General features: G+C 47.4%; 1 protein-coding gene across 1 annotated transcript in view; it reads left to right on the top strand.

Annotated features, from left to right (window-relative positions):
• The window catches only part of BRINP1 (BMP/retinoic acid inducible neural specific 1), a 93,297-nt gene that overhangs the window by 25,352 nt on the left and 41,404 nt on the right, over positions 1 to 26,541 (top strand). Inside the window, exon 2 of the mRNA XM_002196829.7 lies at positions 5,575 to 5,842. Coding sequence (XP_002196865.4) covers positions 5,625 to 5,842 — 218 coding nt within the window. The 5' untranslated portion in view covers positions 5,575 to 5,624. The remainder of the gene's footprint in view (positions 1 to 5,574; positions 5,843 to 26,541) is intronic.

Raw genomic sequence — 26,541 nt, 5'->3', positions numbered from 1 at the left:
AGCCGTGTGTGAAGTTGCTGAAGAGCAGAACTGTTTCAGATACAAATAGCAATTGTTAGCCTCTTCCCTCTGGTAAATGGCAGCAGGCAGAAACCTCTCTCAACCTGCCAAGAACCAAATGTGGGACACAAGGAAGAATTATTGGTGCATGAAGCTTAAAGAGATAGGGGACTTATTCCTGTACTGCAAATAATGTGTTCATTAATTTCTCTTTCCTGAGTCTGCATCTCTGATGGAAATAGTTCACAACAACGAGCATGGGAAAACAGAAGGGATGTGTGTGAGATCAATTTGTATCTAATAGAAGAGATAAATGAAAGGTACAGGGGTTAGGGGAAAGGTAGAAAATCCCAGGAGGCAGAGGAGTGTTCACAGCAAGCGACAGAGAGTCAGAGCACCTGCATCCTGTCTGCCTGTTTATAGCAGGGATCTGGGGCTGCACAGCCTCCCTTGGATGAAACAGACCTTGCAGTATAATTTTGTGCAAAATCTATCACTCTGAGCTCTCCCACTGTATAAAAATTACCTTTTAAGTGGCTAAGTAGACATCCAGCTCTATTCTTTTCTTCTTATTTCAAGAAACAATGGGAGTAACAGCACTTGCCTGCTTTACTAGAGTGCTGAGAGCTTTAATTAATGTCTCTAATTCAATTTGAACTCCTTGGATAAAAGGCACTGCCTTGTGACAGCAAAAGTATTGCTGAAAATAGAATATAATTAACACACAGATATCAATCACAAAGAAATTAAGTGTACATTCAAATACAACTTGCACTTTACAGAAAATACTTGCCTATTTTTCCTCCAAGAATCCTGAAGACTCATAAGATAAGGAACATTTAATGTTCCAGGCTGGATTGGTATTAGAAAAAGGACATTTTAAGCCACCTAACAAACTCCAAGGGGCTCTAAGAGGGATCTCCATGTGCACTGGGGGATGTGCTTCCATGCTGGATGGTGCTGGAAAATGACTGTACCATGACTCAGAGTCAGCAACATCCAACATTTTCTTCTCCCACTGCTTGTTTGCTGTGAACCGGAGCCATGTCCTGGCTCACCCACGGATCATGTTTATTAACAGATGTGATGATTGCATGATGGTGTTTGTTGACATGAGCCAGAAGGACCCAGCTCACTCACGGCTCTGCTGTGCTTCTCTTCCTTGTGGCAATGGCCTTTGGAGCTGGGCTTTGTTAACTGCTGCACTGCAAAGCTGGCTGAATGGTTGTCATTCCCTGCAGAACAGAAACACCTTGGGAGCCACGTGGGCAGCAGGTTTGGGTTTTGGGAGGTACAATGTGGCAGTCCAGGGCATCCCTCTGGCTGCCCTGGCAGGTCTGGGACCCTGGCAGGGTGTCAGGAACCCCCTGGACAGAGCCCCCAGAGACACTGTCTGTGATCTCTGTCCATGGAAAAGAGTTTTCAATCTTACAGGATGAATTACAAGCTCTGAGTGTTTGATATAAGTAATAATTAAGTGTGGCACGGGTGCAAAAGTAAAATTTTAGGATTCTAGATAAGGGGTCCAAAGGGGACAAGATGGAGGAAATTGGGTGTGTCTTGTCCTTTTTCTCCTTCTTCATGCCCTCCATGTTTCACTGTGGTGTTGGCATTTTTCTGTTGGTTCAGGCTGGGGACACACTGTCCAACGTAGGTGACAGATATTGGCACGTTATTGTAAATCCAGCACAGGTAGTTTGTGGTATTTAATGTTTGTACCATCCCACTGAGGGCAGAGCCCCACACGCTGCCCTGCAGGACAGAGCTGCGGCAGGGCAGCAGAACATGTTAGAGATAAACAGAATAAACAACCTTGAAACCAGCACAGACCAATTATGGCTTCTGCTTTGGCAGGGGGGCTGACAGACAGAGACTTTCTACAATCTCGGAATCATCAATAGCACAGATTCTGACAGTACTACAGCCCAGTTCTGGCCTCTCCAACAAGTTCATGGTCTAACCAGTCACACAAATCCCATTGTGACTCCAAGCTGATAATTGGAAAGTGAGGCCAGGACCCCACACGTAGGGCACTGCCCAAGGTCATAGAGGGAGTCTGGGGCAGGGTTGAGCAAAACCTTGGTTCTTGGATCAAAACTCAGTGTCTGGCTCCCCCAAGCCTGCTCTTCAGTCCACAGATTGCTTCTGTGCCAGATTTAGCTCTTAACTAGCCTTGGGTCTCCTACCCAAGGGCTCTAGACTTGGAGGCATCCCTTTGCCTGCCTCTTCCCTGATTCCTTTTGCCAAATCCACGGAACATATTTCACATCAGTGGAGCCCCATAAAGATACCTGAAAAATTAATTTCTGATTCAAGCTTGTTAGAGGTAGATTGAATGCACCTCACAATATTGTCTTAGACACAAGATAGTCCCACTTTAGTAGGCTTTATAGCTTCCATGGGGACCAGCCCTGTGGAGTGGATTAATCTTTAATGTGAAACAACATCTCTACAGCAGCTACAGGGGGGAAAAAGATACTACTAAAAAATTAAAGTTGATGGTGTGATAGTAGTCTGGACCCAGTTGTGCTCCACCATCCTCCATTGCCTCAGGCACCATTTCCTGCTTCAGAACTGATCCAGGCAGTTTCCAGGCTGGAGATGTGATCATTTCTTCAGTGGTCCCAAGGCATCTTCTCCCCATATCTTACCTCCTGGATAAGAACATCACAGCCCCAATCATCCTGACTCCAACTGTGCCCCAAAGGAAAGGAAGGGAGGATGAAGAGTTGTGTGGGGGGAATTAGGGACTATCTCCTCTGCTGATATTTCCCCAGTGTATGATATTCACATGTAGGAGGACACACTGGGATTTCTCCGAGGCCCATTTTGTTTGGCTCTTCTCATATTTCAGTTCTCACTTGCACTGTGCTGGAAACTGGAGGGGGGCTGCCCCCCACTTGGCTACATAACAGCTCCCTTCCTCTCTCTGCAATAGAAATCCAATAGACAGTGAAATATTTAAGGGAAAACTGATCCAGGCTGGCAGATGAGGGGAATAGCTATGGGTGAGTTTAATGAACAGACAGCCAAGGAAGCTGGGACAACATGTACAGAGCAGCTGATTGTTGTCTGCACACCCAGCTCATGGCAAATACGCTGAGTTTGCGGCTGATGGGACAAGAGCAACCAGGCAGGGAACAGCCTGGCTGGAGAAGCAGAATAAATGCACTTTTGAACTGGAATTTGGAGGTGCTGAGGGTGGGATGCAGCTGGGAGCATTCCCCAGAAATCACCTTGGGCTCCTGAGTGAGTGGAAGCTGGGATGTTCTGTGGCCCACTTGGAATGTGTTCTGTTGCCCTCTGTGTGGGGCTAGAAATTCCCAAACTCTACCTTATCTTACAAGTAAAGTAAAGTAACTTTTTTAAGGTAAAGTAGAACCATTCTGTGTGTGATGTGAGGGACAAAGCACTGAGAACTGCTCTGTTCAGGGGTGCAATAGGAGTCAGTGGTGAAGGCTGGTGTTAAAAACACGTCTCCAGAAAAGGAACAACCTTCTCATTCGGGAGCTGCAGGTACCACCAGATTTAATAACAGTAACATCCCATCTGCAATTAGAAAGACGTTTATATGGGACCAACAGAAAAATCAAACTTTGCCTCACTTTCCCATACTTTATTTTTTTCCCTCTCCATTTCTTCCTGTAATGCAACAGCTGAGTGTCATCTTTGTGACTTACACAGCTCAGTTCTGCGGAGTGCTGCTGAGCTTACTGCAGCTCCTGGAGCACATGCTGTGCCCACGTGCAGGCTCCCACTCCCTGGCACACACAGAGGGCTCCTGAGCTGCCCAGCACATCCAGGGCTCCAACCCACCTGCACAGCAGCTCACACACTGCTTCCCACGGCAGGCAGCCCTGCCATGCTCCAGGGAAAGCTCCTGGAGCAGAGGGATGGCCATGCTGACCACCAGCACCTCTGCCCTGTGCTCTGCTGCTCACACCAGCCCAGCTCACACACAGTGCTGTGAGTGCAGGCACCTCTAGCACACCTCTCCTACACTCTTAGCAAAATCTTTCCTTTCTGGGAGCTACAAACTTTTAGAGTGCTTGTAGAGGACTCAGGCTCAAAACCAGAAAGTTTTCTGGAGATGTACAAAGAAGCCTGACGTGAAATCGCACTGTGGCAAAGCTCTGAGTCGCCTCATTTCTCCTGCTTTAAAAAGTATCTGCAGTCTCTGTGCACTGTGTTTTACAGAAACAGGTGGGGATCACCTGTCCTGAGCACAGCTCGTGCCCCCAGAGTCGGGGGAGCAGCCTCAAGATCCCTGCCAGCCCACAGTGTTGGCACACCCTCCACAAAACCCAGAAGGCAGGAGCAGGAGCCAGTTGTGAGCACGGAGATGACTTTTTCCAAGCAGCTCCCAGGGACGAGGAGCACAACCCAGCAGCAGCAGCTCTGGAGGAAGCAGGAGGGGACCATCCTGGGTGCGGGGTGACAGCTAAGCAGGCTCCTCACCTGTCACCTGGGGCACGGTGCCAGCAGTGCCATGGTGCCAGCAGTGCCACAGTGCCAGCAGCCTGGCTGGGAGGCGGATGAGCCAAGGGCTGAGACGCTGGGAATGGGAGTCAGGAGAGCAGGGCTCTCTTCCAGCTGTACCCATGGCTTGCTGTGTAACCTTTGGCAGGGCACCTTACCCCCTGATTGCCTTCCCACTCATCATATGTCTTGTCACATGCCTGGGACAGGAGCTGGCTTGGCACAGGGCTGTCCCCAGCCTTGCTTTGCTGCTCTCCCACCGTGGCAGTGAGAGTGTGCCCTGCTCCAGGTGCTGGGAAGGATCTCCCTGGCTGAATTCATGTCCAGCCTGTCACCCTGCAGAGCCTTGATATTGGGAAGAGCCTCGAGGTCCTTCCAAAAGTGAAAGAGCAACAGACCCCATCCCCTGCCCCACACAGACCTCCCCAGCACCCCAGCAGGAAAGCAGGGTGAGGACATTTTTATCTGTCAGAGTTTGGCAGGATTTCATAGTTGTGTGTGTGTGTGTGTGTGTGTGTGTGTCTGTGTGTGCTCGTCGCCAAACCTGGGTAATTATTTTGTTTTATATCTTTTTTTGGCAGCACTTGAAAGTAAGAGCTGGGTCTTTATAGATTGCTCAGGTTGCACAGAGTATGGATTACAGATCATCAGAGAGACATGAAAGCAGAAGACACGTTTCTCTGGCACAGCATTAAAGGGACAATAAAGGGGTAATTGTAGCCTAGGGTGCAGCCACCTCCTGTTCCTGGCCTTCACTCACCTTTTCAGCACTGTGGAGAACTTCACGAGGGAAATGATGGACAAGCTGGGGTGAGGATGTCTCAGGTCAGGACCTGGTTATTTCAAAGGTAGTATATGCTCAGGAGGTTAAAGGCACCACTTAAATACGTGAATAAAACACTGCCAAATACTCCAAGGTGTAACACAGGCAAACTGAAGTATTTTAAAACTTGATTTTCCACATCTGTTTTCACCCTGAAAAAAGGTTTTCAAAGGATCAGAGCATTTTTAATCTCTCTCTTTCTCTCCCTCCTCCCTCTCCTCCCTTCCATTTCTCTCTCTCTCCTTCCTCCTATCCCCTCTCTCTTCCAACAGGACTCCACAGAATGGAGCAAGAATGAGAGGAAAAAGGCAGACAGAAAAGCATGAACTGGAGGCTTGTTGAGTTCCTCTACCTCCTGTTTATATGGGACCATATACTCATACAGCCCTCCCACCAGGACCCAGCTGCTACCAACCAACATGTCTCCAAGGAGTTTGATTGGCTTATTTCAGACAGGGGGCCTTTCCACCACTCACGGAGCTACTTATCCTTTGTGGAAAGACATCGTCAAGGATTTACAACCAGATATAAAATATACAGGTATGTCAGCTTCCTGCAGCTTGGATGGGCGTTGGGGTGCTGGGAGCTCTGCCAGCTCCCCTGGGCTGCAGGCTGGGAGTCAGTGGAGATGCACCACTGTCCCTGTTCCACCTGGGAATGCTGCTTTGGGTCCCCCTGGCCCCCAGCTGGCAATGCAAATTGCTTCAAAGGCTGGGGTGGAGTGCTCTGATAGTGAGATGAAGGCGCTGCAGCGTGGTGGCAATGTGCAGAGCGCAGAGCGAGATGAAAAGGAGCTGAGGGGGTGGGTGTTCTTCATTCCTGGTGACAGACAGTTCACAGGCAGGTTCCCAAGCAGCTTTTTCAAATCAATGGAGCTCTGGACAGCCCAAGCCTCTGTACCAAACTCGTACATGTGAACTGCCAGTAGCTGCAGGTTCACATAAAGATGTCACCACGCACGTCAGTGTGACAGTTCTCACACTGCTGTGTAGGAGCCTTGGCTGTGTGCTGCCTACCACAGATCCTGGAGGATTTATCTCCATGTATAAGTTGGACTTGGTCCAAGAACTGTGATCTTGATTTTAAAAACTTCAGAGAGTTAAAAAAACCTACAGAGAATAAGCAGAATTTGGATTTTATTTTGCCATTTTATTTTGCCTTCTAGATTTTTAAGCCTTAGTTGTTGCTTGTTTCAAACTCTTCTTGCCAGCTGTGCTATCTAGAACCACACTTCTTCCTCCTCATTTTAATCTGAAAAGCTGGGGTGCTGTCCTATTGAAGCAGCAAGCACTTTGGAGTGAAGGGGAATAAGCCAGCAAGTGTCAGGAGATTTGTGCTGAAACCCAAAGAGACTGAAAAACTCTGCCAGCCACGTGTGCATTTACATAATTATATGGTCCTGTTGTGCTTCAGAAAGACACTTGCAAACCCACCCCTGCGAAGTGGTGGGCAGGGAAATGCCGGGGAGCGGCCGTGGCACTGTGCACATGGAGCAGGAATCACAGGGAATCACCTCTGTGCAGGGACTGTTGTCCCATGGGCACAGAGCCAGAGCAACAGAGGTGTGTGAGGCATCAGCTCTGTGTGGGGAAGAAAAATGATTTGTTCTTGTCCTGCAGCCTGCAGGGAGTGCAGAACCCCCTCTCCTTGCAGCAGCAAGGGCAGGTTAAAAATATTGTCTTGGCTTGTCCTCTTCAAAACACCTCAGGGGGAAGACAGCCCCAAAACCTGAAAGCTGTGCTGCCTTGCTTCAGCTGGTGAGGTCTCAGTGCACAGAGCAGCAGAGAAAATGCCTTTTCCCAAAAGCCTTTTTCCCTGGCTGTGCTCTGCCCAGCTGCCCTCCTGCCCTGCCTGCCAACACACACTGTGACCCAGGCTGCAGATCCCTGCCCTGCTCCTCGCCCCTGGCACTGGCTCTGCCCTTTGCTAAAGAGCTGTGCAGCCTGGGATGCCAGCACGGAGTCTGCAGGGCTGGGGGCACAGAGCCACACGATGGATGTGTTCAGACATGGCTACGGACTGTCACTGTGGGTCAGGCCACAGATCCATCAAGCCTGGGATCCTGTCTCTGAGCATCACGGAGAGACGGGTCTGGAAGGACCTTGAGAGGTCATTTAATCCCTGCCTTTTCCCCAAGGCAGACTCAGACATACCTGTGTCACATCTGACACAGGTTTGTGGGGAACCTGGAAGGTCTCTTGGGATGGAGGATTCACACCCTGAGCAGGCAGACTGTGCCGTGGCTGTGCCTCCTCCACTTTTATAAAGAGCCAAAATCTTGATAGCATGTGCAGCCTGTGATTTGTTGTTTTATCTGTCAGGGGGTAAGAAAAAAATTCTCTTTCGGTTTGTAGGAAACTAACACGAATTTGAAGCCTTACCTCAGTTCAGGATGAACTTTACGTATGGGAAGTGGAAAGGGATCTGCTTTCTGTGTTTCTGCTACATGTTGTTAAACCATTTATGAAAGACACGTGGAGCAGGGGGAGAACACAGCACCCTCCTCCCAGCATGGGAGAAAACAGGCATCAGCATTCTGTGTGCATGAGAGGGGTCTTGCAAATAATGACCACGCAGGAGAAGTCACCATTCCCATAAGAAACTGGAAATAAGACAAAATCCAATGGAAGTAGTTAGGGAGAGAGTTTAGAGAGGACTGCAAGAGTACCCAGGGCATCTCATGGCCCATCACCACGCACTGAGCTGGAGGAGGGAGCTGAGAGCTTGGGGTATGCCCCCCATGTGTGGTGCTTGGAGCTGCTGGGGGCTGAGCACTTTGGAAATCAAGTCTGGGACAAACCTGCTCCCACTGTGGTCAGCTGGGGAAGAGGGGAAAGCCTCACATGTTCCAGCAGAGCAGATGGAATGTGCTTCAGCAGAGCAGGTGGGAGTCAGGCTGGATGCTGGAGGGCTGTTTGTTTTTAATATCTGGCCCTGTTGTCAGAGCTGGTCACTTAAAAACTGAGGCCATGCATTTTTAAAGGGATATCAGACTCAGTCTGGCTATGGAGAATTAGTGGAGCCACAGCCAATTCTCGCAGCTAAGAGCTAGACTGTGCACACACTCTCCCAGAACATTCCGTTTTACTGAAACCCACAGGGGTAAAATCTCATTTTGTGGGCTCCTTAAATTGACTCCGAGAATCTGTAAGGCTGTTGGGATTTTGTCAACTGTTTAATTCCAGCATAGAAGCCTCTTTCCTACCAAAAGATGTCTCTCAATTGCTCTTTGCACTAGACTAGCCCAAGGGAGGCACATATCCTGCATTAAGGATATCAATCCTTTCCTTAGAAGAGCAGCTGATATGGAGCATGGGAATTTTCTGTGCAATCTTCTCCTTCAATGCCCCTTTCCTCCCATACTTTTTTAGGTTGGCTGGTTTTTAGTTTGTTGCTCTGTTAGGCAGTTCCTTGAGGCGCTTGTGATTTTGCTGAGTGAGGTTTGACCCCTGCTCTTCTCCCAAGGCTGATGGCAGCAGATCTCAAACCAGCCACAGTGACCAAGGGTTTGGAGAGGATGTAAAGTCACAGAGGACTTCACCCACCCCTAATTGAAACACTGTTGGTGTTTAGTGCTGATTTCCCTGGCGTCCTGCTGTGTGGGGACATGGACACATCACATTAGGGCTGTGTCATTTGCCCTGGAAAACCACCAAGGCAAAGCCACTGGTGGTGCTAATGGCAGCATAAAGCAAAATGCAGAATTTTCTCCTTTTTGCAGGTGACGCTAAAAAGGAAGGAACATAAAATCATGGAGGAATCCTCCTTCTATCACTACTGAAATCCAGAGCTTGTCAGCAGCAAGCCCAGAGCCTGTTGCAGTGTGCAGGGCTATTTTATATTCTGCATAAGCAGAATTGCTGTAGAACCTCAGAGCTGATGATATCTTTCATAGGAAGCCTGGATCCAGGTCTAGCATCCTGGCATGGACAAGCAGTTCACTGTTACAACCCCCAAAGTCTTGTTACCTCCTTCCATGCATTTCATTTCAGTGGATTTTAAGTCTCTTTCTTGTAAAACTTGGTTCACTGATTTTCCTGGCACCCTCAGTCAAGGCTTACACCTTGCATGTGGCATTAGGAGGACAGCAAGCAAAGGGGGAGATGTTTTATATTAAATCATGAACAGTAGCAGTGGATACAATTGCATTAGGGAAGCACATTAGTCAGCATTGATTCATACTAATAAGGGTGGCTTAGGGGGGCCTCTGGCAGGAAAATGCTGCTTTGATCATTATCTGTGCACACTGGTGCTAATGCAGATAGGATGGCAGATGCTGAGAGTGGTTTGTGGGATGTCTGAATATTCATTATCACCATCCTTGTTGTTATTCCTAGTCATGAGAGCCTGGGGTACGAGGTACTGCAGGAAGGCTGGAGAACAGATGAAGCTCAGCTTGGCTTTGGGACTGGGGTCCTGCTCAGACCAGAAAACATCCCCGTTACCACTGAACACTTAACAGCTTCAGCCCACTGCTTTGAAGTATGTTGTCATGTTGTCCTTTTTTTTTTTTTTTTTAATACTTTCACAGTTATTTAGCTATAAGGCAAAGCAAAAAGTGGGCTGAGCACTGGAATACTCCATGCAAATTGCCCGGCAGAGGCATTGACAGGAATTTCCCTGATGATGCTGCTCAGTTGAAGCAAGTTCAACAAAAAACGAAACAACAACTAAAAAATCTCAAAAACAAACAGAAAACCAAACCAAACAAAAAACTCAAACAAATAAAAAAAAAACCCAAACAACAGCAACAAAAATCTTTCCTTAAAAGAAAAATAAAAGGCTTTGTTGTTCAGTGTCAGAGGTGGGAGGCAAAGAGGGACAAGGTGAGATGGGCTCATCCAGCTGAGCAGAGGATGCCACTGCCAGTTCTATGGAAAACAGGGACAGAACACAGAGCCTTGGGAAGAGGAGCCCTCAGGCAGAGTGGCAGAAAGGTGACAGAGGCAGGACCTGGATTTTTGCCCCAGGCTCGTGGTGTGGCTGTGGGTGAGCTCATTCCTGTGTGCCCCAATTCCCTCCCCACCCCCTGAGAAGGGAGATGAGGAGATGACAGCACTTGCCTGCTCTGCATTGCTGGGCAGACTTAATTAAAAGCTGCAAGATGTTTGGACATAAGGGACAGCAGCAATATAAAATGGATGATCACACGGGGCTGCAAGTGGAATGTGCATGTGCAGGAAGAAATGCGTATTTTCCATGCGTGGGAGTTTAATTCCATTTTCTGAAGTGACAGTGGGGACAGGGAAGTCTGGCTCTCTGTGTAAGAGAGCAGGGAAACCCTGGGGTATAAAAAGATCTGCTCACCTTGTAACTTCTCCTGCAGTGGGACCAGTTAGAGGCTGCCTAATTTCATGAAACCTGCAAATAGAGAATCCTTCTGAGACCTCTGTCAGGTCTGCTTAAAATACACCAGCAGATTCAAAACTTAGTGGGGGAGGTGACACCAAAGCAGCCATCCCTCCCTCTGTAGAGTGACAGGACAGAGCTAATTCCTCACAAACACTTGGTACAGGAGATTCCCCGACAGTTAAAAAGGAAAAGAAAGGTTGGGAGTAACTGGCTGCACAAGCTGGACAGAAATTGATTGGGATGCTGCCTGGGGAAAAAAAGCTGATTTTTTTTTTTTTTTTTCCTCCTAAAATGTTGTTTCCTCAGGAGAGCAGTGCAGGTTTAGGACAGGTCAGGGGAGAGGTGAGAGGTGTCTCTATCCTTGGTGGCTTTCAAGGCTTGGCTGGACAAAGCCTCAGTGATGTGCTCAAGAGCTGGTCCTGCTTCAAGTGGGAGGCTGGATTAGGGACCCCTGTGGTCCCATCTAACCAACATTTGTGTTATTTCTCTCCATCTCCAATTCAGAGTGGACACTAAACTGTGTGCTCATAAAGGGATTTGCACTGGTGAATGCATTCAGCCACACTAGAGATTTTTATTTAGTCCTAGAAAACCCACAAATCTCAGCAGCTACGTGCTCCCTAAATGTGTCACCCCCTCGGTGAAGAGGAAGAGAAGGATCCTGAAGCCAGCATCTTTGCTGTGCACATAGCACAGGCTACAACAGACTTAGAAATGCATATGCTGTTCTGCTGCTTGAATTTTCCCTTAGAATAAAAAAAAAAATAAAGAAAGGAGGAAAAAAGATTGGTCTCACAAAACTGTCTCACAAAACTTTCAACGTTTTATGGCACCACAAATTAAAAACAATGAGCCAGATTCTCTGTGACATAAATACGTGAAACTGTTGACTTCAAGGTAAATTCACCAATTTATTGGCTGGAGAATGTGTTCCAGCACACCCAGCACTGCCCAGTGCACACACAGCCCCAGGGTTTGTATGGCTGCCTGCCCTGGCTGGGAGGACAACCAGCATTTATAATTTCTGAGCAAAAGCAAAATGTGACTCTTACACCAGGCACCGGGCTTGGCCAAGCTGGTCAGTGATTGTCAGGGTTTTATGGCTGGTTTTGGGTCAGAATCACAGATCACAGGATTGTTTTGGCTGGAAAAGTCTTCCAAGATCCAAGTCCAGCCTGTGCCTGATGCCCACCTTGTCCCCAGCCCAGAGCTCTGAGTGCCCCATCCAGGCTTTCCCTGGGCACCTCCAGGGATGGGGGCTCCAAACCTCCCTGGGCAGCCCCTGCCAAGGCCTGACCACCCTTTCCATAAAAAAAAAAATTCTTCCTGATGTCCTCCCCTGGCATAGCTTGTGGTAATTTCCTCTTGTCACTCCTGTCAGGGATCTGTAGAGAGCAAGAAGGTCTCTACAAATCCTGAGCCTCCTTTTCTCCAGGCTAAAGCTGACTCCAACCTACATAAGTTTGGCCTTTCCTGACTGGAACTTCCAGGCAGATTTCATGCAGAATTCTGATTTCCAGAGCTGAGGATCTCACCTGGCAGAAAAACACTCTGACAGGTTAAAAAAAAAAGAAAAGAAAAAAAGGAACATTTTAACTAGATCACTTTCTGGTCTCATTCATTCTGTGGTCAGGGGGCAACAAAAGGGACAGGATTGTGCAGATGGAGGCAGGAGGGTGACAAAGGGGACAGGTGAGGCTGCTCTTTCCAGCAGCAGTGTGCATTAAAGTTTTTTTAAAGTGGTTGTGAAGTTGTTTTGGTTGTGCTAAGTTCTAGCACAGACAAAATCTTTTAGAGCTTCTTCCATCATCTTTTCTGGCCGTTCTTGTCTCCATTCCTCATTGGCTGTTTTTGTTGTCTCTTTATTGCATTGAATTTAATCTACTGGTCACTAGAGCAGTACAAAGAATTGATTTTGTGGTTCACTGGTTGTTCAGAACAGAAATAATATTAAAAATGGGTTGATATGAAATGGATGTTTGTTCAACTTTTCAGCAAAATGAAAAAAATCGAAACATTTCATTTCAGGCTCAGTGAAAGTTTTAAGCCTTGCCGTTTATTTTCACTTTATTAATCCAGTGATTTTTTTTTTTCCCTGCAATTTTTAAGGCACTAAAGTTCATCTCAAGACATGAAGTCAAGTAGTGCCACTTCAAAAATGTCAGAAGAGGAACATTTTGATTTTGAGTGTATTGGGTTTAGCTGTTTGTTCTTCAGTTTGAATTTGCAAGGAGTTTTTATAACCTTGAGTTAGGGAAAGACTGAAAAAAAAAAAAAAAAAAGACTGACTGTCCTGTTCACTCTGTGACTTTGAAATCTTGAAATTCCTTAGGGTCCAGCTTTGATTTTCCCTGGGTTCAGCATGTTAGGATAAAGAAAAAATGCAATAATAATTTCCCCAGTCTGGCTGGGCAAAGGAGTGAGAGGCAGGATGAGCAGCAGGAATGCAGCTGCGCCTGGGAAGGCTCCTGGTGCTTCCCAAACCCAGGCTGGGTGCTGTGACAGTGACAAACTGCACGGCACAGCTGCACTCACAGATCCTCTCTCACACAGCCTGGCAGGTTTTCAGTCCTGTTCCACTTGATTGGATGTCTGAAGCATCCAAGAAAGCACCGTGAACGTTCTCAAACAGCATTAAGGTGATGCTTAGCTCAGGTATGAATTGATGGGCACTGTTAGGCCTTTTAATCTCTGCTTAGGGTTTTTTAGTGGTGCTGAAGTTCTGCTGACAAGGTTTCCTTATTAGGGGTTTTTATGCTATGTGTTTAAAAGGGACTCAACTTTTTTGTTTTCCAGTCACAGGCAAGGCTTTTTTAGGAGACACAGCACGGCAATTGAAGGACAGAGGGAGCTGAGATGAAAGGAGGTTCTTTTCTCCATGAGGGATGAGCAATGGAAATCAATACAGGCAAAAATACAGAATCTCCCTAGTTTATATTATGCCTGTAAACGAGTGATGTACATTGGTTTGTAATCAGTCCATGCCGTGTAAATAAATGTGTGTAAACCAAAACCTGAAATCCATTTCCATAGTGCATGTAAACAATGAAGCCTCCTAGTGTTGTCTTCGATGTAAATGCTCATCTAAAAATGACATTACTACACGTTTATGCAACTTTACGAAAGCCACAATTTACATTCCTGTCTCAGCAGCTCTAAAAGCAGTTGGCAAACAGGACCCATTGGGTGATGGGCATGAACCAGACAATTCCATCACGCAGCACCTCCTTCAGCCCCAGCCTTCATTCCTCATGCAGTGCAGGGACTGCTGCTGTTACATCCCCTGCATAATGCAGCTCCCTGCACATGTGCAGCTTGCCACAGATTTGCATAAGCAGAATAAAGGCAGGAGCAGGGAATGGCAGGGGCTGAGCTGTGCAGGGCTTTGTGCTGGCATGTCTGAGCAGGCACAGAGCCTGGCCCTGGTCAGGCTGGAGGAGCAGCTGCTCTGGCTGCCTTTGGATTCGGATGGCGACGGCTTGGGAACATCCCTGGCAGCTGCAAGGCTTGACAGAAGGACATATCTCTCCTTCTCTTTCATATTCTTGAGAACAGAGGGCAAGAGGAAGGAGAGGTGGCACCAGCCTTTGACATGCCTGGAGCTGCTGAATATGGGAGCAGAAAATCTGTCCAGGCTGGGGAGGGGCAGCCCTGCATCGCAGGCGGCAGCGCACACCCAGCCTCAGGACAGCGTGGAGGCAGAGCAATTGATAAATTCACATTCTGATGAGGCTCCTGTGGTTAGGACACACCAGTTCCTCTGGAGAAATGCACTCCTGTGAGCTGTGTGCCTGGACAGGCAGATCAGTGCCTGCCTGTCCTGCCTGCTGATCCAGGGATGCTCTAAGCTGGATTGGCCGAGCGCTAGCACAGATCTCCAGGGTTGCATCTTCCGGCAAGAAAATTCCCCTTCTCCATCCATAACAAAATATTTTGATCCTCCTCCCAGTGAATCCCAGAAGCAGCACAGAAATATTTTAGTCACTGAACCTTTCCAAAGAGATCTGCATCCTGCTGGGCTTGGACAAGGATGTCCACATCCTGTCCCATCAGAGACCTCCTGCGTGGCAGGGGAGTGTTCCCCTCCACATGTCAAGTGGAGGCTGTGCCCAGCAGGGCTGCTCCCAGCATGCTGTGACAGCAATGACTCTGCACATTCATCTCAGATTCCTCCAGAGCGGCAGACTATGGTCCAGTGGCTTGGGAACATATTTTAAAAGCTAACAAGGCAAAGAGAAGCTTTCATTTCATTCTCTTTCTTAAGAAAAATATTTTTAGCTGTTTTCTTATTATTTTTTAATAATCTTATTAATTCTGTTTTCAAACCAGGCAGATGCTTATTTCAGCAGAGAAGCTATTACATTAAAATAAAAAAGTCATCCTGTTAGATAGACAGAATAATTTTGTTCTGGCACAAGTAGCACTGGGAAAAGGCATTACAGGGTTATTTTTTATTTCTGGATCCCTCCAATGTTTCACTTGAGTTCAGGAAAGGATATTTTTTTCCCCTTTCTTTTTTGCTGATTGCTACCCATCAGGTTCTGTAAATGGAACAAGAAGCATCCACCAGGATAGCCAGAGCCATCCAGGCAACTTTTCTGGGCTAAGCTGCTAAGAGCAGGTACAGAACGCAAGGACACAAAAAAGGCTGGAATCAGCTTTGCCTGCAGCAGGTTTGGGTCAGCCTTTGTGGCAGGAGCTGCTCTGCAGGCAGTGTGAAATCAAATATTCCCGTGCAGAGCCAGCGCTTCCTTTGTGCCGCTGCCCACGTGTGCCCAGGAAGGAGCTGACGCAGCGCCCAGGTGTCCTGGCACAGCCCAGCTGCCCTCAGGAGAGCTCTGGGCAGGTGAGGCTGCTCTGCTCCAAGGCACGGGGCTGGTGGAGGCAGCATTTGGCTGCCAGGAGTGTGCACCAGGGCTCTGTCTGCTGGTGGCCAAGCCTGGGAGCTCTTGTGACCCTTTCACGCCTGCAGCTCTTCACCCTTCCAGCTCTGGCATGTCAGAATCTGTGATATTGATGATTCTGAGATTGTAGAAAGTCTCTGTCTGTCAGCCCCACTGCCAAAGCAGAAGCCATAATTCGTCTGTGCTGGTTTCAAGGTTGTTTATTCTGTTTATCTCTAACATGTTCTGCTGCCCTGCCGCAGCTCTGTCCTGCAGCGCAGCGTGTGGGGCTCTGCCCTCAGTGGGATGGTACAAACATTAAATACCAGAAACTACCTGTGCTGGATTTACAATAACGTGCCAATATCTGTCACCTACGTTGGACAGTGTGTCCCCAGCCTAAACCAACAGAAAAATGCCAACACCACAGTGAAACATGGAGGGCATGAAGAAGGAGAAAAAGGACAAGGCACACCCAATTTCCTCCATCTTGTCCCCTTTGGACCCCTCATCTAGAATCCTAAAATTTTACTTTTGCACCCATGCCACACCTAATTATTACTCATATCAAACACCCAGAGCTTGTAATTCATCCTGTAAGATTGAAAACTCTTTTCCATGGACAGAGATCACAGACAGTGTCTCTGGGGGCTCTGTCCAGGGGGGTTCCTGACCCCTGCCAGGGTCCCAGACCTGCCAGGGCAGCCAGAGGGAAGCTCTGGATTCCCACAGCATGGTGACCACAAAGTCTCTACAGGAAGGTGCTGTGAGGTTTCCTTCACTGTGGAATTTTTTTTTCCTGGTCAAATACATCCCATCAAGTGAAAGCCATTGAGAGAGGGAGGAGAGGAGATGGGTAGGGATGGTTTAACACCCACCCAGCTCTCTGGGATGAGGCACTGAGTTGCAGGCTGTTGGCAGCCGCTGCCTCCCCCTCCTCCTCCTCCTCCTCCTCCTCCTCCTCCTCCTCCTCCTTCTCTTCCTCCTCCTCCTTCTCTCTCCCTGCCAGACTCCTCACAGCTGCCTGCTCTGGAACCACTATTCCAAGAAGACAGAGATGCTCCCCATCCCCATGCTCTGTGGCGTGGGAAAGCCTCTGACCTGCTCCAGCACCTGCCTGAGAGGGAGCCTTGAGGTCTGGCAGTGGCAGCTGCCAGCAGGGCCAGGCTGGGGCTTCCAGAGGGGTGGGATCCTCTAAAGGATCTGTGATGCTTCTAAATCAAAGTCCTGCTGACAACACAGAGCACTAAATGCCTGCCTGGGGATCTGCTCCTACAGTCATGTGACGACATCAGAATTTAAGCTTTAATTAAGAAATGAGTGCAGACAGGGAGGGAAGAGTCTCTAGTCCTTATGGCTACAAAAGAAAGCTTGGAAACATGACCTGAGTGCAACCAACATCTGCTTTAATGTGCAGATGGCTCCCAGCAGAGGGGTGAACAGCCAGGAGAGGAAGCCATTCCATCAAATCCTCAATCAGGTCAAGCCAGCTTGTGCTTCTGCTTGCAATGAAATTTGAGCTTTTTTGGAGAGAGAGTCCAGAAAAGCTGTGCTGCAACAGAATTAAATAGAATTGTGGTAGGCTAGAGGGGCTTGGGTTGGAAGGGACCTTAAAGATCAGATAGTCCAGACACGCTGCCATGTGCAGGAATGCCACCCATGAGATCAAGTCACTCAGGGCTGTCCTACAGCTTTTCTGGGCCAGGTTTCACACAATTTTCACAGGAAAAATGTCTGGAGGTGTGAAAGCTGCCTAACTGAGCCTGCCAATGGTGCTCAGCAGGTTTTAGGCAGCAGCATGGAAATTCTCTGCTCTGGCATTGGGGCAGGAGGGGTTTTGCCTCCTGGAGTTCCTTAGCCCAGACTGAAGGGACGCCTTTAATGTCCCCTTGTATCAACACCTGCTGGCCACAACCCCCATGCTGTGCTTTCTCCTGCCATCATTTTCAGCAAGGGAACAACCAGGAATTCTAGAGGCCAGTTAGGGAAAAGCCTCTGGACACTCTCCATCTCTCAGGGATACACAAGGCTTGTTGAAGGAGAACCCAGTTTGATGGCTGTGCTCTCACCAGGGTCTGGAGACTCCAAAATGCTGATATTGCAACAAGCTCTCATTCCCCTGAGTGAGTGCCATGGAAAAGCCCCTGGAAGAGTTCCCCTGTTGCTTACAGCTGGGAGCAGTTCTGGACTCGGACTCAGTGAAGCACTTGGAGCTTGTCATTCCTGCAATAAAAGTGTCTCTTGGCAAGCTGCAGACCCAGGTTTCATGGGCTGCTAGTGACTGGCAGCTCTGCTGCAGTGTGGGCTGGGTTTGAGTGCTGATTTGAGATCTGAGCATCACAGAGCACTCGGGGCATTCAGGTTGGATGAGGATGCACTGACCAGTGAGGGACACTTCACCCCATGCTAGCCTGCAGGTGGGAGAAGCTGTGTTAGCTCAGGAGAGCAAAGGTGTTTCATTGCCTGTGCATCCCTGCAAAATTTTTTTCATTGTCCATGCACCCTGAAAGGTGTTTTCATAGCTCATACACCCCTGAAAGGTGTTTTCATAGCCCATGCACCCCCACCCAACCTCACTTTGCTTTCCCTCCCCTTTCTCTCATCCTGGTTATTTCCTCTTCAGCAAAGGCAAACCTGCCCGACGAGTGTTCAGCATTAGGAATGTCAGTGTTACCTTCCAGCTCTTGAGTAAAAACCCCAGGAAGAACATTACTTTTAACTTCCCTCAAATGTCTGGGGCTGTCCCTGGGGAGTGCAGGAGCACAGCCAGGGTTAGGCTAATCAGAGAGCTTGGTACACAGGGAAAAGCGTGTGTTGCATGGTTAAGAGCAAGGAGGAAATACAGGAATAAGACGAGAAGTTTTTTAGTTTCATCTCTGATTAAAGCAAAATGAATAGTCCCACACTCCTTGTTCTCCTTGTTTCCCTTCCCCTGTGTTCCTCCCCTTCTCCCCCATTCATGTGCAGACTGTGAAAGGTTCAGATTCCCCCCTCCCACCCATAAAAGACTCCTCTCTGTTCCTTGGGAGTATTTGATATTTGGAGTCTGTGCTGTACTGTTCAGCAGTGAGTGCTGCCAAGTCACATGATGAACTGTATCTCAAGACTATTTAATGTCTCTTCAAAGCCCACACTTCCAGAGTCCTGTGATTATGTAAATGTCTCAACTCAATTTTTAAAGTAAGTTTACGGCCCTCATAATTGCAGAGGAAAACTTGATAATACGACTCCTACATACTCAAAAAGCAGAAGGCAAAAAAAAAAAAAAAAAGAAAGAAAAAAAACCGCTGAAGTTTATCAGATTTTTAAAGTCTCATGAATTTTAAAACCAATCTCTTAATTCTTTTTTTGAGCTTGACTCATGATTTTCAAACTGTCACCAGTGTGGCTGTAGGGATTGTAAGGCTGGTTTGTTATCTTATTAGGTAACTTACATAAAATATCCGAGCCCATGGAGACTCAGAGATGGAGTATTGCATTTCAGTGCTCATCTGGAGACAACGGTGTCTTTTCTTCTGTGGACTTGCTGAGGATCTCCTCTTAATCCATGTCTCCAGTCACTACTGCAGCATAAATATTTTCCCAAATTATATTAATGTTAATCATATGAATGGGAATAGCCATAATATTGATCTTCATAATACTTAGGTTATTAAATTTGAGTTTGAAGGTAGTTTTGTGGTGCGATTCATAATAGCAAATCTCCTCAGCATGCATAAGCAGGGAGAGCAGGCCACAGAGCAATAGCACTGCAAACCCAGAGAGAAATATATTCCAGAATCTTCCATCCTACCACAGGATTGCACAGGGAACAGACACTTGTGGCTAAGTTAGCAATGCCACAACTGAAGTTTTGCTAATTATTTGATGACCTCAGATGAACTGAATTGATCTGAAAGGAGAAAAATACCCTTTGACTGTTGAAACGAATTGTGCTAATATTTCTGTGGGTATATGCACCACTCATTGGCTCTTTATTCATCACAGAATGCTTTGGGTTGGAAAAGATCTTAAAAAATAAAATGCATTTCCAACTCCTTCCATGGGCAGGGACAGTTTCCACCAGATCAGGCTGCTCCAAGCTCCCTCCAGCCTGGCCTTGGGCATTTCCAGGCGTGTGGCAGCCACAGCAATCCTGCTGGAATGTTTGCAGACACAGAAGCAGGGCTGCTGGTGTGATAAGATGAAGAGAGATCTCCACTGTCACCTGCCTTCCCCATGCAGGTTTACCCAGGCTGTGTCATTCTGTTTAGGAGCCACACACACAGAAGGGTGGGGAGGTGACAGAGGTGACGTTTCTGCTGGTCACTCAGAAATGACTCTGTGTGCAGCTGTTGAGGTGTCTGCAGCATCTTGCACAGCCTACAGAGGATTAAATGGAATCTGAGAATGCTTCCCTGTGAAATGACTCCGTAATAAGGGACAGAAATTACCAGCTCTTGCAGCATGTAAAAAAAGAGGAACCAAGAGTGTGCAAGAGGCTGAATGCTACTATATAATAAGCTTACAGGATAATTGCCAACTGTACTTGGACTTAATTTTCTCCTGCAGAAGAGTCATAAAAATAAGTTTATTGTTTTCACTCCGGGGAGCTGAGATATTTGGATCAGGTCTTTAAAAAAGACAGTAATTTATCTCCCCCTCGAACATATCAGTTCTGTTGGTGACCATCTCCTGCACAATTATGACTGAGCAGCCAAAGGAAAAGATTTTCTATGCACAGTGGCAGTCTGTGAGCTGGCACAGAAGTATCTCAGCTCCCTGTTAAGGTCTCGCAAGTGTTCGTAACAGTGAAGTAGGATTTTCTCTCATACTGGTAGGGATTGTGCACTGAAAGAGGAGCAGAACTGATGAAATTCTACAAGGGTGGAGGGAAACAAATAACAGAATGGAAAAGTCTTTGTATTTTACGTGCAATAAAATTGTCTTGGTGAGGTAGAAAAACATTTTCTCCACAGTAAGGTTTTGTCAAAATGCTTTATTTTGTTAGCAGTAGAGTGTTTCAGGCTGATGAATTGGGTTCAACATATTTTTGATATCCTAGCCTCTCTGGTCACCAGTGACTATGGTGAGAGCAAGAGATCTAAGGAACGAGCTATTTTGACAAAATTTTGTCTAGTAAAAACATTACAAGCTGTTCCAGATTCTTCCAGCGTGGAACAAAGCCAGATTCCGCAGGCCTGAAAGCAGCTAGCGAAAGGAATCCTCTCCTGGGCAGCTCCAGCCACAGCTGAAGCTGGAGCTCTCCCAAACGTGAGCGATTTAAGCTTTGTCTGGAGACACAGAACTGCAGCCCTTACCAATTACAGATGAGTTATCCTCAGGTGCCACGGGGAGAGTGCACAGGGACTGAGGAGTAAAGGATTAGCCAGCGCACACAGAAATATTGAGCAACTCACTACTACCTCCTATTGTGCTCGTGCCAGTGGAAATCCTTCTCAGAACGGCATATTTTATTCAATTTTTAAGAGCTCTCAATTTTTCATTTAGGAAGGGAAGCTGGAAGAGCCTCTGATCCGTAATCAATCAGCCCACCCTCACAGGAAAGCTCCGAGGAAGAGCTCTTGCTCTTTGGTCCTTTATCTTCTCTGAGAACTCACAGAAATTGTATTTCTGAATGGGATTGAGAGTGAGGGAGAGGGAAAAGCACAGCCAGGGCAATTCTCAACTCAATCTCACAGACCTCTGTCCTGTAGTAAATATCCTGTAGTAACTAACCCTAGGGATAGCACAGGGACAATATCCCAAACAACATTTCTCCAGTCAGAATGTTTCAGATAAGCCTGGCCCAGACTTAAAAAAAAGGTATTTAAGCACATTGTGTGGGTAAATAACTGCCTTAGTACCAAATTCCTGTAGATTTTAGGGGGCATTACAAAATCAGGAATTTTTAAACAGGATCTGCTGCAATCTGAAATGAGGCCATCCATAACATAAGCCATGAATTTATTCTCCCTGGTAATAAATCACCAGAAATACACAATGATAAAAGGAGGAATAACAGGCACGGCTCATCCAGGGATCTCAAAGCTCTTTGCAGCCATTAGAGTTCTTTAGGATAGTGGAGGAAAAGGCTGGGCTTTGTTTGTTTGTTTGGAATGAATAAATTAATCATTAGTAAAATATTATGCAGTTCATCAGATATATTATTCACTAGCTATTTGTCAAAATAACAGCTCAGTCGTATATCATCAGAACTAAACATTTTTAATGTGTGTATATATAGCCCTGAGATGATTTATTCAGGCTTTTGGTGTTTTAGTTATTGACCAGTTAAAGCTACATTCCCTTGAGAGGCAGAGATGTGGATGGTTCTTGGTGAACTTGGACCATCTCTTTTTGCTGTGGTTTTGTTCAGGACCTGAAAAAAGCAGAATACAGCATCTGGGTTTCCCTTTGGCAGTGCCTCAATAGATCAGCCTTAATTCTGATTATCTCTAGCCAATGCTAGTCTACCTCAGGTAGGAAAATCCACACACTTATTCAAAATCAAACTGTGATCTGACTTCTCTGCGTTCTTGCAGGACCAGTGTCTGACCCCACCACCAAGATCCTCATCCCTTCTGAGTTATCTCAACTGTTTAGTGCCTCCCCACCTCACAGCTGCTGCACAAGAGGGTTTAGGGCTCCCAGCTCCCTGCTCCATGTGATAAATCACACAATTTCAGAAATACTGGGGGAGAACAGAGCAGTCTTTTACCACATCCCTTCCAGCCCCCTCTCCTGTGCCAGCGAGCTGGAGTCCTTCCAGAAGTGGCTCAGCAGAGTGAAGCTACGTGACTGACACTCCCCAACTCCTCTTGTCATTCGTGACCAGCATCCCAGAAGGTTGCAGCTCCTTCCAGGCCTTTATTGGAGTCAAACATTGCAGCCTCTCCCCTGGGTTTTATTAGGGAAGCTGGTGCCAAATCACCCAGCTCCCTCCTACTCGATAAAAAATGTTTATAACCCAGTAAATTCTAACATATCAGCAGCTTGTTATGGAGGGAAAAGGTCACTGGGAGAGAAAGGGAAAAAAAAAAAAGTTGCTCTTCCATTGGAAATACTGGCTGGTACAGACGAAGGAGTCAGCACCAGGAAAATATCTTTTGATATGATAAAGTCTCATAATAGAAAATGTTGCTGCAATACAGGCCTCGTTTCTTCAGATAAATATTTAATATAGATCACTAAAGATTAATCGAGTACAGAAAAGTGTCTCTCCTATGGTTGGTGTAAAGAAAACATCTTCTCGTTAATTTATTATGGAGCCTGAAATGAGAAAAAAGTCCTATGGAGAGAAATGCAGGGTATGGTTTCCATAGAGAAGCAGAGCGCCACACCAGAATTTATTTAGTGTGTGGGCAGAAGACTTCCCAGAGCCAGCTGCAGCGTGGCGTTCGCGTGATAAAAAATCCCAGTGTAGGAAGAAGCCTGGCAGAGACGCTCGTCGTGTCTTGCTGCTCTGAACCCTGCACATCCCAGGGCTTCCTGAAAGCTGCACCTGAGGAGCTGAGAAAACTGCACCACGGCAGGTTAACGTCCCAGCTGCCCGTCAGCAAAGGGCATTCCGTCCTTTGGAGTCAGAGGGTGCCCCCAGCTCACGCCAGGAGAGGAGCCCCTCACCCCAGGATTCCTACAGCCATGGCCCTCGCTGGCTCCAAGGCATTTCACAGTGCTGGGCAGTAAGGAATTCAGGTGCTGCTGTGGGATTCCCATCACCCACAATGCTGGGATGTGTTCAGTCGGTTCCTCTGTGATGGGTAAAGGACAGGATCCCTCCCCTCTGCTTCAAACCACCACACAAACCATCACCCCAACCGTTTTGCAGCATTAAATAGGACAGCGACAGAGAATAAATCATAAATAGCAGCAGATACAGTATGAGGGGGAAAATAAGAGTCACAGGCAAGGGAGGAGAGATAAAAGATCCAATTTCAGCTGAGACTGAAATGGAACAAAGAGTCAATGAGATAGAGAGATACACGAGGGCTGTTCCAGATGGCCAGTTCCACTGATGTGGAGCCTCTGGCACCACCAGCATCTTGTTGTGGGCTTGTGAACAAGGGGGTACCTCTTGTTTTTAGCTGAAGTGGGCAGGAAAATCCAGCAGACCTGTCTGTGCTCAGGAAACAGAGGTGCTCCCTCCTGAAGTGTGTATTCTAGAGAGCAGAAACTACTCTGGAGAGAAGGAGGCTGGAACATTTTTCCACCTCTCCAAGAAGCCCATCGCACCATGTCTAGTGTTTCTTCAGAGGTAAAACTTTCTTTTTCTCCTTGATCTTTCTCTGTGGGCACCTTCCCTGTTTAGGGAACGCTTTCGCCAAGCAGTTGGCAAAATGTGAGTCTGCATGTTTAGCGCTCCCCAGGAGACTGGCTGAGGGGAGGAAGGTTGAATGCCACCAGTCAGACCCTCAGTGCACGGCTGGGAGGTGAGCAGGGGATGGAGCTGCAGGAACATGGCAAAACCATGGCTAGGAGGGATGGGTACCTCCATTTCTGTGCCATAGGCAGCTCCAAGGGTGCCTTCTGGCTGTACTTGCAGGTCACCAAGGAACCCTAAACCTCGGGGACACTGGGGGTGCTCTCTTAGTGGTCTGCATCTTTCAAGTCTTGACTGCTCCCAGAACCCAAGGATCAACCAAAATCCTGAAAAATAATTTTTTTCTGGTTCTATCATAGGCTGTTGGACTCTATGCAGGTGCAAATGAACAGCAGCTCTAAGTTGGGACTATCTAGAAGAAAGACCAACAGATTTTTAATAGCAGTGGGGACAGTTGCAGTCATTTAACATGAAACTAAACTGTGTTTAGAACATTTATGTATGGCATATGGCATGGATCTGGTCAGGAGAATTGCAACAGCTAATTATTAACAATTATCCCACCCATCCCACCCCCAGGATAACCCATGGTTGGCCAAGGGGCTCTTGTTTTGTGCCCTGCAGGCACCACGAGTGTGCTGCAGCTCAGTCCCTGTCACCTTGGTGTCTGCCCCTGCCTGTCATGCTCAGCGCTCCCGCCGCAGTGAGCCACAGATATAATCTTTGGAACACAAATATGATTTTGTAATAAGTTTTCTATGCAGCCAGGATAAAATGCCAAACAGAATCAGAAAACAATCAGTCAGTGAGACTCGGCCCTGGCGATGAGTGTGCCGCTGGGCACGGCCCAGTGCCCAGGAAGATCGAGGCTTTAAATACAGGCACCACCTGCCCTTCCAGAGACAGGGACAAGTGGGGCAAGGAGAGGTGGCCAGGGGAGGTGGCAATACCCAGAGTGTCTCCTGCTGGGGATAAGTTAAACCAGGAATGGTGTCAGAGCTGCACTAAGACACTTCAGTGCCTCCCCGTACATGGAGATGGGACTGGGCAGCAGCTGGGCTGTGGCAGTGGCAGTGCCAGGAGCAGGGACAGGCAGGGCTGGTGCAGGGACAGATCTCAGGGAGATAAATGTGCACTTGTTGTGGAGGCCTCTGGGTGCTGCTCTTGCACAGAGCCGGATAATTTGTTCTTCTCACAGTTTTAGGAGCCTCCCTGCCCTCCATTAGACTTCCAGGTTGGGGAAAAGTTTCTATCAGCTTCTCTGTCCTGCCAAAGAATATGGAGTGTAGGACCCTCTGTCTGTCCTGCTCTGCACACTGCAGGAGCTGGGAGAGAAAAATGGAAAGGAAGGAAGGTTTGGAATCATGAGGAGGAGAAGGAACTCCACCAAAAAGCAGGAGAAAGGAGAAAGCTGGACGCCTCGGTGTGGAGGGAAGTGCTGAAACACATCCCACTGGCTGGAGCATCACTCAGCTACTCTGGGGGTTTATCCTAGTCCAGAGAGGGCAGAGCTGTATGCCAAGGATAACGACCTAGCCCAGGGCAAGGAAGCATCCCTTCTCCTGTCCTCCTTCCTGCTAGCACTTGCTCAGGCACTGGGGATTTTGAGGTTTCCAGTCAGTAGGAGAAAAGATCAGGACCTGCTCTCTACCAGACTGCAAAGATATTGCTTTTTATTTTCTGTTCCTCTGGTATTTGTAAGAGTTGCAGGATTCACATTTGCTTTTTTTCCCGTCTTCTTTAAGCACTCCACGCTTGAGTCATATAATTGTATAACTCACAACTTCCATTTAAAAAATAAGAATAGGCTGTCTTTTAGGATTGCGGAGGAAAGCCAGAAAATACAAGTCTTTAAATCTCAAAACACAGAAGGCAAATAAAAAGCATTGCAGATATTGTTGTTTTGCTCAGTAGATAAATATATACATATGCATGTGCTTCTAAATTCTGGGGTTCAGTTCATTCTTTGGGAGCAGAGGCTCAGATGTGCAATAGCACATAATCCCTAACTCAAGTGTGTGTGTATCTTGAATTAGAACAGGAACTGATAATTTAACTTTGCCCAATCCTCCCCTCCTGAAATAGCCACGAGGGGAGGTTTTTCATGGAATGCCACAATGCTTTGGGTTGGAAGAACCCTTAAAGATCACCCAGTTCCAATCCTCTGCCACAGGTAGGGACACCTTGGGGTCACTCCTCAGCTTTTCTGCAGCATCTGATGCCTTCAGGCTGAATTTTCATCCTCAGAAGGATCCTGTATTTTAACTCCACACCAACCACAAAGTCTGCCATGAGAGAGAGCAGCACAGGAGAGAGGGGAAGAATTCCCACCCAGACTCAGAAAAAGATTCCCACACCACTGCGTGGGAGATGACAAGTGCCAGGGGTGTGCATCTGATCCCTCTCACTTTTGGTCCAACAGCTCCCTGTGGCATGACTCCAACTCACTCCACTGCTTGCACGTGGCTTTTGTGTGGGACTGGGGAATCTCTGCAGTGGGGATTTTTAATAGCCATATTTCTGACAGGATGTGAGGAAATGGCCTCAAGTTGCACCAGGGGATGTTTTACATATTGGGAATTGTGGAACAGCAGGCATTGCAGGGGCTGCTTAAGAAAGTGGTGGAGTTATTGTCCCTGGAAGTGTTCAAGAACTGTGTGGATATGGCACTTAAGGACATGGTTAATTGTGAATGTGGTACC

This window comes from Taeniopygia guttata, chromosome 17 (genome assembly GCF_048771995.1).
Source record: "Taeniopygia guttata chromosome 17, bTaeGut7.mat, whole genome shotgun sequence".
Lineage (NCBI taxonomy): Eukaryota > Metazoa > Chordata > Aves > Passeriformes > Estrildidae > Taeniopygia > Taeniopygia guttata.
The sequence above is the reverse complement of the archived record's forward strand: the minus strand, read 5'-3'. Positions and strand labels throughout refer to the sequence as shown.